Genomic DNA, 20,348 nt, shown 5'->3' on the forward strand with positions numbered 1-20,348 from the left:
ATCCAAAACACATGATGAACTATTTCTCTAGCAGTAAGAACAAGTACATGCTTTACTCCAGGCCTAAACCACCACCCCCCGCCCCCGCAAAAAATCTGGATTTGATTCCAGCTGTAAAAGCCACGTGTAAATTTAATATCCAGATGCAGAAAGTGGACACCAGCAAATAAATTTATGGTTGTGGAAATATTTGGATACTTTGAACAAGAGTGATACACACAGAATTATGTGGCTTATGAACTAACACGCTTCCTTTGAAGATTTGACCTTTTCTCTTAAACTAGAATCCTTAGAGTCCTCATGATAGTTTCTTAATTTCCTTCCAGTTCAGTTGTATCTATGGACAACAAATTCTACATTCTAAAGCATATCACTATGGCCTAGATTCAATTTCCTTTGGGTAGAAATCATATCCTTCCTGTACATACTTCTTTCCTAGAATTATAGGGGTATATGTAACTATTTTCACTGAGACCAGAACCAGGGTTTTATAGACGTGTACCAGCAACCATTCAGTCAAGCAATTGTTGTTAGAACCGTATTTCCAAGCACTATTTCATTGTTTTTAAAGATGTGTTTCAACTTAACAGAAACCCATGGGGGAGGGGAAGGAAAAAAAAAAAAAGGTTAGAGTGGGAGAGAGCCAAAACATAAGAGACTCTTAAAAACTGAGAACAAACTGAGGGTTGATGGGAGGTGGGAGGGAGGGGAGGGTGGGTGATGGGTATTGAGGAGGGCACCTTTTGGGATGAGCACTGGGTGTTGTATGGAAACCAATTTGACAGTAAATTTCATATATTGGAAAAAAAATAAAATAAAGATGTGTTTCAAGCTGGAGGGCAGAGGGGGAGTTGGAGGCATGATCCCCTTAAGATAGAAACTTTTCTCTCCAGGAAAAAAGAATAGTCTAGCTGGTTAAAAAACCCAGACTTTTAAAAAAAAAAAAAAAAAAAAAGAGCTTAGAGAGCAGACCTAAATAACTGTTGCAAAAGAGTTTAAACAGAAATAGGGAGCCTCACAACAAGTTAGCCAGAGCGGCTGACTCATACATGACAACATAATTCTCTCAAAGGCACGCAAACAAGAGTAGGCTCAAATAGTCTCCTCTTTCCTCCTGAGATGGCAAAGTACAAAGAAAGAAAGTCACGTGCAGGAAGACTTTATAGAGGTGAGGCTAGACACTGGTTCTTAAAGAATCACTAGAATTCAGGGAAGCAGAGGGAATTTTAAAAGACATTCTAGGCAAAAGAGAAGGAAGAGCCTTGTTGTGTAAAAGCAGAAAACTTCAGGAAATATCAGGCAAATAGTGGCAAATGCTAATCATCTTTTCACGGAACAAAAGTTCCCTTTATGATAAATGTTAGGGTACATTGCACTGATTGGAGATGTATGTTAAGTTGCCAGTGGGGATACAACCAGGGGTCAGGATATGCTTAAGGGAGAGAGTCAGCAATGGAATGCCGGGACTCAAGGACTGGCCTTGGGAAGGAGAGAATGCCCTCCTTTTAACTGAGTTGTAGTATCATGCCCTCCTTTTAACTGAGTCGTGGTTTAGACACAGATTCCAGAAAGTAGCTGCTTCTAGGTGGAAAGGGACAGAATGCTATTCTCAAAAAGCACTCAGGGGTGCTAAGTTACTTTGAAGATTTTATTTCTAAGGGGGATGGTGAGTACATAGAATTTTCCTTATTCCTTTCACTTTGTTGAAAAGATTTCAGAATAAAACACAATTTTAAAAAGGTACAGAGCGCTTATAGCTGTTACCCATGTATCTTCAATCATAATCTGCCTATGGGTGTCAATAGGATCACATTACTAATGATAAAATTTTTTAAAAGTTTTTTGAAGTTTTTACTTATTTTGAGAGAGAGAGAGAGAGAGAGCATGAGCAGGGGAGGGGCAGAGAGGGAGAGAGAGAATCCCAAGCCAGCTCTGTGCCATCAGTGCAGAGCCCCATGTGGGGCTCGAACCCATGGATTGTGAGATCATGACCTGAGCCAAAATCAAGAGTCAGATGCTTAATCGACTGAGCCACCCAGGCACCCCACTAATGATATAATTCTTAATGCTACCTGCTTGTGCAGGATGACCACTCCACCACCAATTAAAAAAAAAAAAAAAAAAAGTCCTCTCTGATTGTTTCTGGACATCTGTCTCACATAAGCTCACGAATGGTATACTCATCCACCCTGTGCAACCTCCCATGACTCCTTGCTGGCAGGCCCCTATTTCAGTGAGGCCCTGGCCCCCACTCTGCATGAAGGCATTTGCAGAACCCTCCACTGTCACTGCCCTGGGGCCCGCCCTGAGACCCTGGGCCTCTGTGTCAAAGGCACCGTCTGGTGTCCTTATGCTCCAAACTTCAAGGTACCAAAGTGGCCTTGTATTCCTTTCAGTCCTCCAGAATTCTAGAACCATTCTGTGCTCTGGACAGAAGTAGGGGTGCTGACCCTATCCTCTGCTCTGTTACCCTTTGTCACTCAGGCACCAAAGCTTGGCCTAGACTCAGCAAACACCTTGTGGAAACAGTTTCAGCTTCCCTGCAGTCCACCTTTCCTCGGGGCACAGACCTGGGGCAACAGGGTTGGGTTCAGGCATGTGATAGCAAACAACTCCCCAGACCTCCCTGCGATTCTCCCCCACCCAGACCCGCTTTACCACTCAGCCATACCCAGATGCATCTCAATTCCAACGGTGGGCACCATGAAACTTAAGGCCAGGCCACCATTCACATCACTTATCCTTCCATCTTGACTCAACTACAGAAAAAAATAAATCCACTTGGTCAAAGTAGTTCTTTGCTCATTATGAAGCCACGTGCACGAATTCATTTATGCGGCACATATTACAGAAGCCCTGCTGTCTGCCAAGCACTGTGATAACTGGAACAAGGGGAGAGTCAAAAAGATGGTTGGGCACAGTACTTCTCCTCAAGGAGCTCACAGCCTAGCAAGGGGAGAAGGAAATCTAGAAACCCACTGTTAGTGCAGTCTAGAACCTTGAACTTCATGTTGCCTCAAATAGATAGACTTCCCAGGTACTGAAATTCAGGGAGGTGCTCTTTGAAAGATCTTTTTCTCCCTTCTTGAAATCAGGTTATGTGTTCCTCATTTACTAAGACCTTCAACAAGAAAAATACAATACAGAATGTCCTGAAAGAGTTGAAAAATGGGCCTCTGAAAACAGTATGAAGCTTTCTATGTTAAGGTCAAATAAATTTTTTTTTTAACATTTATTTATTCTTTTTGAGACAGAGAGAGACAGAGTATGAACGGGGGAGGGGCAGAGGGAGAGGGAAACACAGAATCGGAAGCAGGCTCCAGGCTCTGAGCCATCAGCCCAGAGCCTGACGCGGGGCTCGAACTCACGAACCGCGAGATCGTGACCTGAGCTGAAGTCGGACGCTCAACCGACTGAGCCACCCAGGCGCCCCTGTTAAGGTCAAATAATAACAACAAAACTAGCTTTACAATAAATGCTGGATATAGACTGACAAAGCAACAGATCTGGAGAGGAAGAAAAACAATCCTGGATTTAGCACAGAAATGAATGAATGATCTCTGTAAGAGATGCTATTATCAATGTGAAAACGATGTTCAAGACGTGTTAACAGGAACGTGGCAGGCAGCACTGGGCCTTCATCCAGGCACATTCAGACTTGGTCAAGCCTTTATTATGTCCAATTTTGGTTTCCCGCTTGAAGAGTTGTTATGTTTCAGGCTGATATTAAAAGAATGGAAAATAGGTACTGGCACGTAGCCTAGAAAAGATGAGGCTAAAGCATGATTTAGTACCTGTGGCCCTGATAGAGATAAGTAGGTTTCTATTTTGGCAACAGGAAGTACAGTTCAGTAACAGAATAAATTGAGCATAAGTGTGATTAAATACTGGGGCCTTGATCACAGGATGCCATCTTTGAAGCATAGTACTTTAGCCCCACTGCCTTCAGAGTGCCGTTCACTTTCTATCTTGTATCACAGTGTTTGTATACATACCTTACCTCCCTCTGAGTCTGACCTCCTCATCTTTGGATCCCCCACAGCATTTCCCTGGGTGACTGGCTTGTAGTAAAAATTGAAATAGTGTTAAGTGAGAAGGGGCGAGGCAGGAACATGTTGGGACAAAACTACATGGCTGCCATTGTGAGAGATAAGAGAATGTAACACACACGATACTGTACAAGCCTACAGACAGATCACACCAAGAATAGTTCAGAGAATTGTGTCAGCAAAGGCCACAAGGATACTAGTTAAGGACAGTGAGTTGCACGGGAAGGGTAGGGTGAGGGTAAAGGATGACTTTCCAGAACAGTCCATTCATTCCTCCACCCCCACCCAGCCCACCATGGATCCCTAGAGGAAAACACAGCAGGAACTAGGAAGACATTAGCAAAGATGCAGTGAGGCAGGAGAATCAAGGAAAAGGCATTACTGGAAGGTAGAAAGAAGAATAAAGAGAGAAGAGGAGTCTGTAATTTCTGTGATGGGACATGGATAAAAGGAGGAGTATTTCATGGGAAGTTTTCTCAGGAGGACCCATTAAAATGCAAGATCACAGGACAATGCAAAGCAATATCGTTCAAGTGAACATGTTCGATGCCATGAGGGTAGTGAGATGCCATCAGCCGTGGAGGGAAGAATACAAGGGGCCCATGGAAAGAAGGAAATAGGATCTGCCTGCTGATATGTAGTTAACCCCTTCACTTCCATTCCTATCCAACATACCCCACCCCATTTTTCTTTTTTGAGACAGTGAGAGAGAGGGAAAGGGGCAGAGAGAGAGAATCTCAAGCAGCCTGTCAGCTGTCAGCACAGAGCCCAACACAGGCCTTGAACTCATGAACCCATGAGATCATGACCTGAGCCGAAATCAAGAGTTGGATGCTTAATCGACTGCACAACCCAGGAACCCCATTCCTATCAACCCCTTGATAAGCAGCCATCTAGGCAAGATATTTTGCCTCATTCTAAGAGTATGGAGTCTAGGAATTTCTTTATAAGAGAGTATTTTTCAAGAGGCTTTTTAAAAATCCCTTTTAAATTATTGAACTGTTGTCTCTCAAGGGAGTAGATTTCTTTGGGGTTTGAGTTTCTGTAGGAAATAAGTGGCTGTGTGTGTGTGTGTGTGTGTCTGTGTGTGTGTGTCTAAAGTGCATTAGGGCAGGACACAGGCACTTCCCACATACCTCACTTTTCCCTAGGGAATTGTTCCAAGGTAGAAGCTGTTCTCAAACAACCATTGCAGACTGTAAAGTCTGGAACAGATCATGTGGTCCAGTCTCCTACCTCCATGAAGTTATTTTTTTAAATCATATTTTATTAATAAAGGACCACCCTGTGGTAGGAGCTATTCCTTTCTATTGCACTGACCTCCCTCAAACCTTTGATAAAAAATTAAATAAAGTATCCAGAAAAGGAGGATGCTATGAGTAATTTGAGACTAGCCCAGACTTCCATTTTCCTTAGTAAAATAGTCCTGAAATGTCACATGTGTGACACCCACTGTCTTGCTGACATATGCATGACTGCCTCCATCCTTTGTGGTGCCGGTGAATGATCATTAATCCAGTTCTCAGAGACCAGTTCTGGAAGCAGGGCTCTCAGTACCCATGTCTGTGCTACACAGTGAGAGCACATTAGCCTTTGGTGTGTTCTTCCTAATTCCTCTCATCTTGCCTCTGCAGCCCCAGCTAGCCAGACCCCCAGAGGGCTACCTGGAAATTGTTGTCTACTCCAGCCTTGCCCTCAGCTCACGATTCACTTCTCTCCCTGCCTGTCAAATGCATCCAGACTCCCTTTCGTTGGCCCTTGTGCTCTTCCTATTTCCCACCGGTATCTGACCCAGGTCCAAAACTCCCTTCTCTCTTCACTATTGCCGTGTCGGTGCACTACTTAAGTAGCACAAGTTGGGACACCTGCTAGTTGTACTATCACAGGCTAAAGACAGACAGCTACTCCCCAAATACATTTCATTAGTAACAAGGTGCCAACAAAGAGTGTGAATGATTTACCTATTATCTTTAGGGCTAGGAAAAGAGCTTGGTGGATATCCTTTATACAGCTCACCACTAGCATACTTTTAGCACATGAATGTCAGCGTGTTAGTGGAAGATTACCAAATTCTTGCTCTCCCCCATGGAAGGTAAGGTGCGCGTGCGCGCGCCTGCGTGTGTGTGTGTGTGTGTGTGTGTGTGTGTGTGTGTGTGTGATGAAAGAGATAAAGAGAGATAAGACTGATCTGGAAAAATAACAGAATTTTTTCCAAGCTACTCCATTTTATGAGCTCGTTCCAAATACAGCCAAACTATGCTTGCCACCTTAAGATTGGAGTGTATTGGGAGGAAGGGGAAATCAGGAGCTGAAATGAATTCCCAAGGTCAAATGAGGCCCATAAGCAAATGTATTTATTAATTATCTATCACTGCTGTAACAAATAACGACAAGCTCAGTGACTTCAAATAGCACACGCTGATTATGTACCATGCTAAAGCTTCCAAGTCCCAACACACGTTCAAGGGGCCAAAATCGAGGTGCGGGCAGGGCATCATCCTTCTGAAGGCTCTAGGGGAGAACCCATTTCCTTGCCTTGCTGGCTTCTAGAGGCTGCCCTCAATCTTGGCCTCTTGGCCCCCTTCCTCCCATCCTCAGTGCCAGCAATGTCACATCTCTCTGGCCATTCCACTGTAGTCACCTCTCTCTCTGACCACAGCCAGAGAGGGCTCTCCAACTTTAAAGACCCATACAATTAGATTGAACACACATCTGGAGAATCCAGGATCATCTCCCTATATCAATGCCTGTAACTTAATTACAGCCACAAAGTTCCTTTTGCATATTGCACATATTCATAAATTATAGAGATTAGGACATGGATATCTTTGGGAGGAGTATCATTCTGCCCGCCACAGCAGAACACTGAGCTTGGTGAAGGGAAAAAAAATCAATGTGCAAAATTTGGTGGAAAGGAGCATAGCAAAATGCCCCGATACATGTTTCTATCTCAGCTCTGGAGCCATAAACTCAAGCCAGGTCAGTGAGAATTCTCTTGAGGCAGACATAGCTCTATTTTTATGAGTGTCTCATGAATTTTATATAGTCAGCATATGTTGAGTGACAATATACATAATCAGAGAGATGTTTAAATGTGTATATGTCATGATATATGGAGATAGTTAACTTTGAAATTCATTAAACTGCATTTACTCTATAAACTCTGACTTTGATGACAGCATAGTATTTAAGCAGGAAAACAACCAAAATTTTCTAGTTGCTTGAAATGACAAGAGCATTTAACCTATCTGAATGAAACTTCTCTAAGTTGAGTACAAAGGTCAATGATGTGGCTCTGCTCCCTGACATTGGCGAACTGTTCAAACGCTCTGTGCTTCTGCGCCCTTGTTTGTGACACAAAGCTGTAGCTCTCAAAAGATGTTTTTCGTTCTGTGAAGGGGGCTCTCAGTGTGTGGAGTTGATGGCTTCTCCTGCTATTTACCAAAAGACTCATCTCAACCTTCTGTTGTGAGAACTGAGTTGTTCTACTCATTTGACAGAAAGTCCTATGCATCCGCGTTCCGCAGCACCAATCTGATCTTTGCCTGTTAGAGATGAAGAAACGTATTCATAACTCAGGCCCAGAGGGAATGTCGTCTCCAGATAGAATCAACAACCACCCCCTCCTCAGGGACTGGAATTTGGTTGCTTCCCAAGCTGTTGCTGACCAGGCTCCCTTGCCTGGTTTGGCTGATGAGATCACCACACCAGAGTGTGATGGGTGCAGACCAGGCAGACTGTTGCAACATGTTCCTAGGCAGGCTGTTGCCCTCATTTTCCCGAGGGGCGTGAGCGCCAAACACCCCGTATAACCCAGCAGATCACTGATAGAGCCGCCTCTCTTCTCTTTGCCTTTGGTTTGCATTTTTATATCATGCATCCATCTTTCCCTGGATAAAAGGGCTAAGAGGAGTTTCTCAGATTTGATTTCTCAGTGGGAACTGTTTGCTTTGGAAAGCACCTACACCAATGCTAATTGAGAACAGAGCCCAGAATGAGGGCCTGAGAACTGCACCCATGTGAACTTTCTGGTGGGCTGATTTCTGTTGATCTCTTCAGAGTGAGAATCGGCACGCAAGTGATCCCATGATCAACTGTTTTCCCAAAGGCTGAGCACATGGATCACTGTCTTTTCCTTTGACTAGTTCTCTACCTTGGAATAATTGTAATTAATCATATGAAGTCTTCATGGAAGCTACTGAGAATCCTGGCCCCTAGTACCCACTAATAACAGTCTGGAAATCTCGAAGCAATCTTCACCCTTTATAGTCTAAACAGGATGGGCCTCTATTAGAGAGATTACAGTAAAAAATAACAATCAGCTCTCTGATGATCCCATGCGGAGGGAAAGGGTGGGGAGGAGTAGATTTGGCTGAGGACAAGCCCAGACTTTCGTCACAGGGACAGACCAAAGTGTTAACACAAAGGGAGAACACCGGAGCATCCTTCACGCTGCATTTCAGCCACAGAAAACATGGCACCTCCGGGGGCCCGGCCCACGCCCTGACTGCCAGGAGAGTCTCAGCACCTCCAGCAACCCGCCACCCCTTCCAGCTACAGACATGCTCGGGGGATCCGGATTGCAGGGAAGACGCAGCCTGGCCGCGCTCTCCCAGTGAGTGCTCACTTTGCCTCTTCGCTTTAAATTTTTCTTTTTTCTTTCTTTTTACAAAGGAATTGTTGTTATAAAAGAGAGAAGAGAAAAGAAAAAAATTTAATTGTGGGAGAGGGAGGGGAGAGGAGAAATCAGGAGGCAAAGGGAGGCAGGCAGTGTGTAAATTTCAGACCTGTATGAAACTTTCTGGTCTAAACTTTGTGGTTGTTCGATTGGTTTTCCTCGTTTCCATTTCTGTGGTGGTTTGTAGACCATTTCTAAGGGTTATACCTAGGCACAGGGTTTCTCTACTGCAAATACTGATCCACAAAGTATTGTGTTTCTGAAGATCTGCTGTTAATTTAGACCTGAGCCCTTTGCTCAGAATGATCCATTTGCAGGAATCAGAGATCTTGGCTAAAGCACACATTGCCCAATCCTTAAAGTCAACAGCCCAAAGCCCTTAATATACTGACCATCTGACTGTGACCGAACAAGATTGAGAGCACATGCAATTGATCAGGGAATTGTTCAGATAACAGGCTCCAAGGTTTAGAATCATGAAACTGTGGAATGTTAAAGCTAGAAGGGGCCTCTAGGATTGTTTGCTGCGATGTTCTCATTCTATAGACAAGGAGACGAAACCCAGAGGGGTAACTCAACTTACCCAAAGCCAGACAACAGTCAGTAACGAAGCCAGTGCCTTTGTACTGCAGGCAAGAGCTCTTTTCACGCTGGTGTTTATGAGGTTTGGAAAACTTATTGGGTCTTGGGAAAAGGTACCACACAAGAGTAAGAATACCAAATGGCCTTTCAGTAAATCTTTCCCATTTTTGAGAGTTTTGGCACCGATTCAGCATGACAATTGTTGTTCCAGTTGTTCCAGCGTTTGTGCAACAGTTAATCAAATAAACAGAGGAACTCAATGGGGTCCCGAAAATGAGACCTACCTCCAGTACATTAGCAGATATCTTGGATCACCCCTTTCGATAAGTGCGATCTCTCAAGTGTGAGAGCTCAAAGGGGTTTTAGAGGTTATCTCCACAGGCCAGTGGTTATCAAATGAGTTGTTTTAGGTTTTTGTTTTGTTTTTGTTTTTGTTTTAAGCAAATTTAACGCTACAAGGAATTCTGTTAAGTACAAGAGATGTTCTGGTTGAATAGGTAGTTTAGGACCTAGACCCCTCCCCTACTGCACTCCCAGATCACACCCCATTGCTTACCTCCACTCCACTCCCTATCTCTTCTCCACCCCATGCCACTCTGCCCACTCCACCAAAACTTCCTTGGAATTCTGGATCTCCATGGAACAGTTCAGAAGCCACTGGTCTTTTTTAATGCCGTTATTTCAGAGGAGGACACTGAGGCACATAATAGTGAAGGGTCTGCCCAGTGTTACACAGCTGGTCAACAGGGCCTGGAATGCTGGAAAAAAGCCCAATCTGTGTGCGTGCACACACACCAGTGTCCTGTGTCTCTCTCTCTCAACTCTCAGTTCTGAGTTGTCCGAGTTTTCCTGCTCCATCATGCCTGTGGTTCTATCAATTTACTTCTCCATGTCTCTCTCACCCTTCACTCACTCTATCATTTCCTGAACTTCAACAGTTATTGCCTCTCACCTGGACAATTATAATTGCCTCCTATCTGGTCCTGGCCTCAGTCTCTCTCCCCTTTCTCATCCTGTCCCTCCCCCCACCACCTTTGAGAAGGGGACCCACTCTCCTTAATGTGGCATTCAAAATTCTCTATAATCTGCCTTCAGTATTCCTTTCCATTCCGACCTGTCCCTGCTGCAGCTGAATTGGATCACGTGCTATTCCCCAAATTCATCATGTGCAAGCCACCTCCATGCCTTGGCTCACTCTGTCCCCTACACAGGAACACCCGCATGTACCTCGGTCACCTCATCTGGAATAAAGGCATTAAACCAGATCAGTGGCTCCTGAACTATTCCGTGGAAACCTGGGATTCCAGAGACGTTTTGGAGTGGGTAGGCTGGGGTGGGGTGGAGAAGGGGGCGGCCTACCACATCTGCTTCTGGCTTCCCTCCTGTCCTTCAAGGCCCCAGTCAAATTTCACCTTCCTCCGCGAACCTTCCTCAGTTCCTGTCTCTCTCTGCACTAATAAATTGTGTCCAGCCCTATGTTATTAGCCTCGTACTTTCAAGTTAGTAGTGGGCATGCCTGTGCTGTCTCCAAGAGATGGCAATTCACATGCAGGCCAGAACTATTTTGAATCTTTGAATCTTCAGTTTCCAGCTTGGTGCTGATGCCAAAAAAAAAAAAAAAAAAAAAAAAAGTTCTTTGAATTTCTTATTGTTAGATAAACGAAACTCAGTTCATCCACGTTCACACTTTTCATTGGAGTCATTTGAACATACGAAATTTCAGCACTTTTTGCTTTGGAAGAAGTATTAGGTTAAATGTCCAAACAGATGCCCAACAAAATGATTTCTAAATTCCTCCGCATTTGCATCAGATAATTTATCTGAGTTTCATCGCCTACAAAGCAAGGTTGGCAGAATTTTTTTCTATGGGACACATTAAAATTCCTGAATGCCAGACCCTACACACAGCCATGTGATCTCCAGGCCAGGCGTGAATGGCCTTTCAGGTCTTTAGATTTCAAGGTGCTGTGTAATTTGTTTCTGGTAAGATGATTGAGAGATTCTGTCACTTGCAATCTGGTATTTTCACCACTACTTTTCTCATCTCCCCGAAGCCCTCACTCATGAAGTCTCTTCCTGTAGTCAAAATTTCATGTTTCTTGTAAATATTCATGCTTTTAGTCCATTAAGAGTCATGTTTCTCATAAAGAAGTATGCTTTTATGTATCCTGACGATGAGAAAGTTTTGTTCTTGTGCCACATTCTGTAACAAATGTGGAAGGGTACCCAAAGTTTAAAATGGTGGAATCAAAGAAACATAGGGCATTATATAGGAAATGAGCTCTCACACTGTGCTGCCTCTCACCTCCCTCCCAGCCCATCAGAAATGGCTTCGCAGAGGCCAGTCCAGCTGCAGCAAGAGGAATGGGGTCAGGGGAGGTGCTTCTCTGCCATCTGGAGGCTAATTTGCTTCCTGGCATTCCTAACTGGAATGATGTGGATGCGTTTTTCCCATGGAAACGCAGCTTTGCTTCTCAGTATTAGCTTCAGATACATCTCAGGCTTAAAAAGGTGGTTGTGGGCTGGCCTGGGATCCCAACTGCCATGTATAATGATGTTTGAAGTTCCAAAAACCAATTTGCAAATTAAGGTTTTGGAAACAAGCTTTTCATAAATGTAGACTGCTTGGATTCATTTCCAAGCCTAATTGAATTTTTAAGAGGAGCCTTTAAAAATCTGTAAACCTTACTCATTTCCATGCATTCATTCAACAAATATTCATTCAGGGTTTCCTATGCCAGTTAGTGCTGCCGGACTAAGCACTAAGAACGTAAAAAAGGACCAAACACAGGTTCTGGCTTCAAGATTATCTCGTCTTTTAACCTCCCACCCACGTCAGGACAGCAGGGATCTTTTTTCCAGCCCCCCTGCCCCTCACAACACCCACATTCCCAGGTCCATTCGGGGCTCTGGCTGCCAGCAGAGCAGTCCAGCCGCCTGATCAGCTTAGCTGCATTCATGTTTTCCCTCGTTCCTTTTTTCCTCTGATCGTCTGAAAGAAATACAAGTTTCTTTTAAGTTACCCTTAAAATAAGTATAATACACTTAAGTTTGTGACTCAGTATCATACATTTATACCCACACATAAATGTATTTGAAACATGTATTTTACAAAACAGTGCCCACTCTTACTATGTACAGTGCCCTTGGATATTTCTCTTTTATTTTATTTTTCTAATGTTTATTTTCGAGAGAGAGAGAGACAGAGTGTGAGCAGGGGAAGGGCAGAGAGAGAGGGAGACACAGAATCCGAAGCAGGATCCAGGCTCTGAGCTCAAACTCGGGAACTGTGAGATCATGACCTGAGCCTAAGTCGGACACTTAACCAACTGAGCCACCCAGGCGCCCCTAATATTTCTCTTTTTTTAAAGTTGTACTACAGACTTCTCTTTTTTTTCAGCTTTATTGAGGTATAATTGACAAATACAATTGTAATGTATTTAAAGTGTACAGTGTGATGATTTGATATACATATACATATACATATACATATACATATACATATACATATACATATACATTGTGAAAGATCCCCCCCCACCATCAAGTGAATTAATATGTACATCACCTCCCATATTTACCTTTTTCTTTCTTTCTTTCTTTCTTTCTTTCTTTCTTTCTTTCTTTCTTTCATGAGGACACTCAAGTTCTACTCCCTCAGCAAATTTCAGTTACATAATACAGTATTATTCGCTACAGTCACCATGTTATGCATTAGATCCTCAGACCTCATTCATCTTCTAACTGAAAGTTTGTACCCTTTTACCAGCCTCTCCCTGTTTTCTCCAGCCCCCAACCCCTGGCAACCACCATTTTATTTTGACCTTTTGTTTTTCTTTTTAATTCTACATATAAGTGATTCCATACCATATTTGTTTTCCCCTGTCTGGTTTATTTCACTTAGCATAATGCCTTCCAGGTTCATCCATGTTGTTGCAAAGGGCAGGATTTCCTTACTTTTTAAGGCCAAATAATATTCATTCATCTATCTATCTATCTATCTATCTATCTATCTCACACTTTTCTTTATCTGTTCAACCATCAACAGACACCTAGGTTGTTTCCATCCCTTGGCTATTGTGAATAATGCTTCAGTGAACAATGGGAGTGCAAATACCTTTTCTCTCTTTTTTTTTTAAATATGAAATTTATTGTCAAATTGGTTTCCATATAACACCCAGTGCTCATCCCAACAGGTGCCCTCCTCAATGCCCATCACCCACTTTCCCCTCCCTCCCACCCCCCATCAACCCTCAGTTTATTCTCAGTTTTTAAGAGTCTCTTATGGTTTGACTCCCTCCCTCTCTAACTTTTTTTTCCCCTTCCCCTCCCCCATGGTCTTCTGTTAAGTTTCTCAGGATCCATATAAGAGTGAAAACATATGGTATCTGTCTTTCTCTGTAGGACTTATTTCACTTAGCATAACACTCTCCAGTTCCATCCACGTTGCTACAAAAGGCCATATTTCATTCTTTCTCATTGCCAAGTAGTATTCCATTGTGTATATAAACCACAATTTCTTTATCCATTCATCAGTCAATGGACATTGAGGCTCTTTCCATAATTTGGCTATTGTTGAAAGTGCTGCTATAAACATTGGGGTACAAGTGTCCCTGTGCATCAGCACTCCTGTATCCCTTGGGTAAATTCCTAGCAGTGCTATTGCTGGGTCATTGAGTAGATCTATTTTTAATTTTTTGAGGAACCTCCACACTGTTTTCCAGAGTGGCTACACCAGTTTGCATTCCCACCAACAGTGCGAGAGTCCTTTTCAAGATAGTTGATTTAGATTTCTGCCCTCTAATAGTTTCTCTACTTTTTAATTTCATTTAAAAATGCTGGTCATGACCCACTAAGTAGATTTCAGAAGCTGCAAATTGAGTCCCAAACTGAAGCTCGAAACCCACCAAACATATCACATGATCTTGATTCAACTGGCTGCCTTCAGAGCAGCTTGGGAAGCTCGGCTAGCCTAGTGACTACACCAGCCGGCCGCTGCAGGAGTCAGCCTGGAGGCTCAAGGAAAGGCTTTTTCAGATGGGAATCAGAGGGTCTGGGTTCTGGTCTAGCTCCTTCAGTGATCAGCACCATGATCTCAAAGAAGCCACGTCAGCTTGCTGCCACACGGCCATAAAATGGAGATGGTCAGGCTTGCTCTGTGTAACTTGCAAGGCCATCCGGTATAATGATGTGCGTTAAAGTGTACGGAAACTATTGAGTACAAAACAAATGCCAGTTATTGTTGAATAGTCTTATTTTTCCCAATTAAAATTTAATATCAGAGGAACAACTTGGAGGGACCATTTGTTCTTTATAGAGTCGGAAAAAAGATCCTTGCATGGGCTATAATATTATGCAACTTCATAAGTGAAAATCTCAGAGTGGCATTTGTTTGTGATGTTGTAACCAGGTTTGTATTTGGGAGTTCAGCTGGGTCATCCTCGCTCCTCTGCCGTTAAATACTTTTTCTGGTTACAATAGCAAGGAAGCAGCTAGGTGGTCAGTAGGCTTTTAACTCGTGAGCTTGTTTGTGCAGGAGTATGCTTTGCCTGATAGTATCGGCTCTAGCCTGCTGGATTTATAAACACTAATTTCTGCTGTTTTAAAGACTTTTTATTAAAAACTGGGGCGCCTGGGTGGCTCAGTCAGTTAAGCGGCCGACTTCAGCTCAGGTCACGATCTCGCGGTCCGTGAGTTCGAGCCCCGCGTCGGGCTCTGGACTGATGGCTCAGAGCCTGGAGCCTGCTTCCGATTCTGTGTCTCCCTCTCTCTCTGCCCCTCCCCCGTTCATGCTCTGTCTCTCTCTGTCTCAAAAATAAATAAAACATTAAAAAATAAATAAATAAATAAATAAATAAATAAAATAAAAAATAAAAACAACAGACATTCAGGGCACCTGGGTGGCTCAGTCGGTTAAACTTCTGACTTCAGCTCAGGTCATGATCTCACAGTTCGTGAGTTCAAGCCCCACATCAGGCTCCGTGCTGACAGCTCAGAGCCTGGAGCCTGCTTCAAATTCTGTGTTTCCCTCTCTGTCTGCTCCTCCCCCACTCATGCTCTGTCTCTCTATCTCTCTCTTATCTCTCTCTCAAAAATAAATAAACATTACAAATTAAAAAAAATAAAAACAATAGACATTAAACAAATATTAACATGTTTAAAAATTATTAAGAAGGTTTAAAACAATAAACTTCTAGAGAAAATGTGGTATTTTTCTCATTGATCTTTCACTTTTTCTTTGTAACTTTCTTGTAAACTTCATCTCACACAGACATTGATTAGAATGCATCTGTTAAGTCCTGATTTCCTGTTTAGAGGCTGGTATTCTAGTCTGATATTTTCTATGCTGGTGAATTCCTATTGAGTGCCTACACATTTGCCTCTTACAGGCTAGCTTGGCCTGCTGCATTTGCTGTCCGTATCTTTTCTTTACCTTTCCATGACTACTTTCTGATCCCTACAAGGAATGTCTACACTCACCTTTTCTAGAATTCAGTTCTCCAAAATACCCTACCTTTCACTCTGTAACAGAGGGAAAATAAAATAGTAATATAATAAGGACTGTATTTACTCCAAAGAAAAGGAAATAAATTTGACACTTTACTCTGTAAAGAGTGAAGACATTCTTTATACAGATCAGCAATACCCACACACTAACAGCCACAGCTTATAACTACCCTGTATTTTCCAAAGAAAAAATACATAAAGTGCACAAAATTTAAGCAACTTTTTAAAGCTAGCTTTAAGCTGGTATCATGACATTTGTAGCTTACGGGTAGATAATTTCCACAGCTATTTAATAAGTTTGAGTGATATGTTTAAGACTTGAATTGAAAAAGACTGTTCAGGGGCACCTGGGTGGCCCAGTCAGTTTTTAGTAGCCTACTCTTGATTACAGCTCAAGTCATAATCCCAGGGTTGTGAGATCAAGCTCAGGCTTTGCACTGAGCAAGGAGTCTGCTTAAGATTCTCTCTCGGGGCGCCGGAGTGGCTCAGTCGTTTAAGTGTCCAACTTTGGCTCAGGTCATGATCTCATGCTTCGCGAATTTGAGCCCCATGTCGGGCTCTGTGCTGACAGCTGGGAGCCTAGAGACAGCTTCAGATTCTGTGTCTCCCTCTCTGTCTCTCTGCCCCTCCCCATTCACGTTCAGTCTGTCTCTCTCTCTCTCTTAAAAATTAAACATAAAAAAAAAAATTCTCCCTCTCTCTCTCTCTTCGCCCCCCACCCTTCTCACCCACTCATGCTCTCTCTCTAAAAAAGAAATTAAAATTAAATTAACTTTAGAAAAAAAAGAAATAAGACTTTTCACACAGTATTCTAATGAATAAGTGAGGCCTGGGGGTGCTGAGACATACTGAGCCTTGGGAGAAGAAAGGATGGCTGTAAAGAGGAACCTGTTCTCACCTCTGCCCTCTCACTGATGACTTTTCTGGAGTGAAACAGCACCGCTAGTTCAGGAAAGGGTCTCAGTTCTCCTTCTATTGGCCAGACCCAGCTTTCACAAGCACAAAATGGGCACATTCTTGACAGATGAGAAATTAGAGCCAGATATCCTGACTCCCACATCTGTGTTTAAAATTTTTTTAATGTTTATTTCTGAGAGAGAGAGAGGGAGAGAACAAGCGGGGGCGGGGAGGGGGGGGGGCGGGCGTGGGGCAGAGAGAGAGGGAGAGACACACAGTCTGAAGCAGGCTCCAGGCTCTGAGCTTTCAGCACAGAGCCCAACATGGGGCTCGAACCCATGAACCGTGAGATCATGACCTGAGCCGAAATCAGATGCTTAACCGACTGAGCCCCCCTGGCGCCCCCCACATCTGTGTTTAGACCTTACTTGTTATGAAATGTGTGACCTTGAGAAGGTCACTTAGTTTCACTAGTTCTAAATTTATTCACCTGTAAAAAAAAAAAAAATAGGAAGAAGAGAAGAGAAGAGAAGAGAAGAGAAGAGAAGAGAAAGAAAATCTGCCCTGCAGGTTTAGTGAAGAGTGGAACTAGCTATGCAAACATGTAAACCACAGTGGGTGCTTAATCTGTATCACATTTCCTATCTTTCCTTTCCCTCTGAGCACCCCCTTTCCTAAAAACCCCAGAGGAGGGGTAGCTTGCTATCTTATGCCAACAGAAAGCAACTACTGCTAGGGCAAAAGGCAGCTGAACTTGGTTTGTGATTGACATGTCACATCCATCCATGAAACATCCATCTAACCCAGAAAAATCAGAGGAATGCTTCTTCTCAGTTTTGAGTTGTTCCATTTACTAACTACTTAAAAATGGTAACCCATACTGCTATACTTTAGATAACTCTGAAGTTAAAGGAAACTTGCTGAAAGTGGACTTTGGGGGCAAAATACAGAATTACTGCTTCTCCTACTTGGCCTAAACCAGACATGTCATAAAGGAGGACGTAGTAAGAAGAGGGGATTTGTTTGCCAGGGATTTGGAAGACACCAGCCCTTGAGTGATCTTCACAAGTGAGGAGAGTATGAATGAGGAACATTGACTTCACAATCCAGAAAACTTGGATTCAGCTTCTCGTTGCATCGTCTTATTAACTGTGTGCCCTTGAGCAAATTACTTAATCTTGCTGAGTTTTTCAGCTTACTCATGTATGAGAAGAGGAAACCACATGTGAAATGGTTAGCATGGTGCCTGGCACTTAGTAAGTGCTCAAAAAGTTGCGGGGAGGTAGGCAGGGAGGGTGGTTGACAGTGAAAATTATTGGCATGACTGGGTACCACAGCAATGAATCTGAGGTAGCTCAGATGAATCTGAGGTTGTATTAGCTTCCTAAGGCTGCCATAACAAAGTGCCACAAACTGGGTGGCTTAGCACTACAGAAACTAATTGTCTCACAGTTCTAGAGGCTAGAAGTCTGAGGTTCAGGTGTCCGCAGGGCCTCTGAATCCTGTATGAGAAGAATCCTTCTTGCCTCTTCCAGATTCTGGTAGCCCCAGATGTTCCCTGTTTGGTAGCAGCATAGAACCGATGCTTCCATTACTGCACGTGACATTCTCCCTATTTCTCTTCACATCGTCTTCCCTCTGTGTCTGCCTCTGTGTCCAAATTCCTCCCTTTTTATAAGAATGCCAGACAGGGGCGCCTGGGTGGCTCAGTTGGTTAAGCGTCCGACTTTGGCTCAGGTCATGATCTCGCAGCTCATGGGGTCAGGCTCTGTGCTGACAGCTCAGAGTTTGGAACCTGCTGCAGATTCTGTGTCTCCCTCTCTTTCTGCCCCTGCCCTGCTCACGCTCTGTCTCTCTTTCAAAAATAAATAAACATTTAAAAAATTCTTTAATAAATACATAACGAAAAATAAAAGAATGCCAGACATATTAGATTAGGGCTCACCCTAATGATCTCACCTTAACTTGATATGTCTGTAAAAGTATTGTTTCCAAGTAAGATCATAGCCTGAGGATGTACTGGGGGTTAGGACTTCAACATATTTTTGGAGGGGACACAATACAACATATAGTATGAGTATACAGATTCCCAAAAGGGAATGTAACAAACCTGACCATTACTTCTGCATTTTAAAGTTTGCTGTGGTCTCTAAACGTTGGGAAAATTATGTGCATCCTAGAGAGGCCTGATAATACCTTTCCTGGTATTAGTTAGCTGAGTACTGAACACTTCCTGCTCACAAAGGGGCCAAAGCGCCTCAGACTGAAAGCCTAGTGGGGAGCCCTCATTTTAAACTCATTGGGTGAAGGGCAGCCAGGAAGCATGTACAACCTCTAGGTTTCACCCCAAGGGAAATAGCCTTGAAGTCATAGATTGAACCATGTGTTCCAGGCCCATAAGGAGTTAGTGTCATGGGAAAGATTTATTTTCCACTTTCTCTCCCTCCCCTGTATACATTTTTAAATTTCTGACCTTACTTCAACATTAGTTTTGGGCCAGGGAAGTATTATGAGTCTGCCTCTCCTGGATCTGAAGATGTAGGGGCTGGGAGAGAATCCTGTAAAACATTCCCTCCATCCAGGGAGTGGAGGCTCAGCCATCCAGCTGCCCCTGGGAGCGCAGGAAGGCCAGAGTTTCATGATCCTACCTCAGAGCTGCAGGTAAATCCCTAACCAAGATCCCCAGGTATGAGAAGAGCAAAAGGAACACACCAAAAGTGAAAATTGAGCATACGAGAGGTTAGATTTGTAAGTTACAATAAAAGGCATTTTAAGAAATCAGTTGGATGGACTGCTGGTCACATGTAATGAACCACTGACCTAAATAAACAGTAGAAAATGCTAGAAATTGTAGGGGGAAAAATTGTTAACAAATTATAACATTCAGGCCTTAAACTGAATACTGTATTAGTTTCTTACGGCTGCTGTAACAAAGTACTACCTACTGGGTGGCTGAACATAACAGACAGGGTTTCCTTCTGAGGGCTGCAATGGAGTTTGTATGCCAGGCCTCTCTCCTGGTGGTTCGCTGGTGATCTTTGGCAGTTCTTAGGGTGTAGATTCATCAATCTAATCTCTGCCTTCACATGACATTCTCTCTTTCTGCACATAGTTTATACCCTCCATGAATATCCTTTTCTGTGTCCAAATTTCCCCCTTTTATAAGGACACCCATCATATTGGGTGAGGGCCACCCTAATGACCTCATCATAACTCGATTACCTCTTAAAGCCCCCATTTCTACATGAGATCACTTTGTGAGGTAGGGGGGAGTTAAGTTGTCAACGCATCATTTTTAAGCAACACAGTTCAATCCACAAGGACTGGAAGATTTTAAATAGTTTAACACAATATTCCTTAGTTTAATTCATTAGCGATATGTGGAATAATTTCCCAGTACAGTTAAAATGCCAGCTGGCCAGAGGATATTGGGGCAATCGGGACATCTGGGTCCTCCGCTGACAGGCTGTCTATCTAAAGCCATTCCAGTGAAAGTCAGAACCAGCCTCCACACATAGAGCTCTGAACCATCCATTCTTCACTAAGGTTGGGTGTTAAGCCAGCCCCAAAGATGAATAGAGAAGGGGATTATTTTCTTCCAGTAGGACACGTGCGTTTTCTGGCATGGGAAGATA

At 43.3% G+C, this 20,348-nt stretch overlaps 1 protein-coding gene across 10 annotated transcripts in view; it reads left to right on the top strand.

The window, feature by feature from the left end:
- Positions 1 to 20,348, top strand: part of CALD1 (caldesmon 1) — a 188,069-nt gene that overhangs the window by 105,197 nt on the left and 62,524 nt on the right. The window contains exon 1 of one of the 10 annotated variants that reach the window (XM_078439188.2): positions 8,427 to 8,664. The exons of the other annotated variants lie outside the window; for them this stretch is intronic. Coding sequence (XP_078295314.2) covers positions 8,612 to 8,664 — 53 coding nt within the window. The 5' untranslated portion in view covers positions 8,427 to 8,611. Of the gene's footprint in view, positions 1 to 8,426; positions 8,665 to 20,348 lie in introns of those variants that run through there. 10 annotated transcript variants of the gene reach the window in all.

This window comes from Panthera onca, chromosome A2 (assembly GCF_046562875.1).
Source record: "Panthera onca isolate mPanOnc1 chromosome A2, mPanOnc1 haplotype 2, whole genome shotgun sequence".
Classification (NCBI taxonomy): Eukaryota; Metazoa; Chordata; class Mammalia; order Carnivora; family Felidae; genus Panthera; species Panthera onca.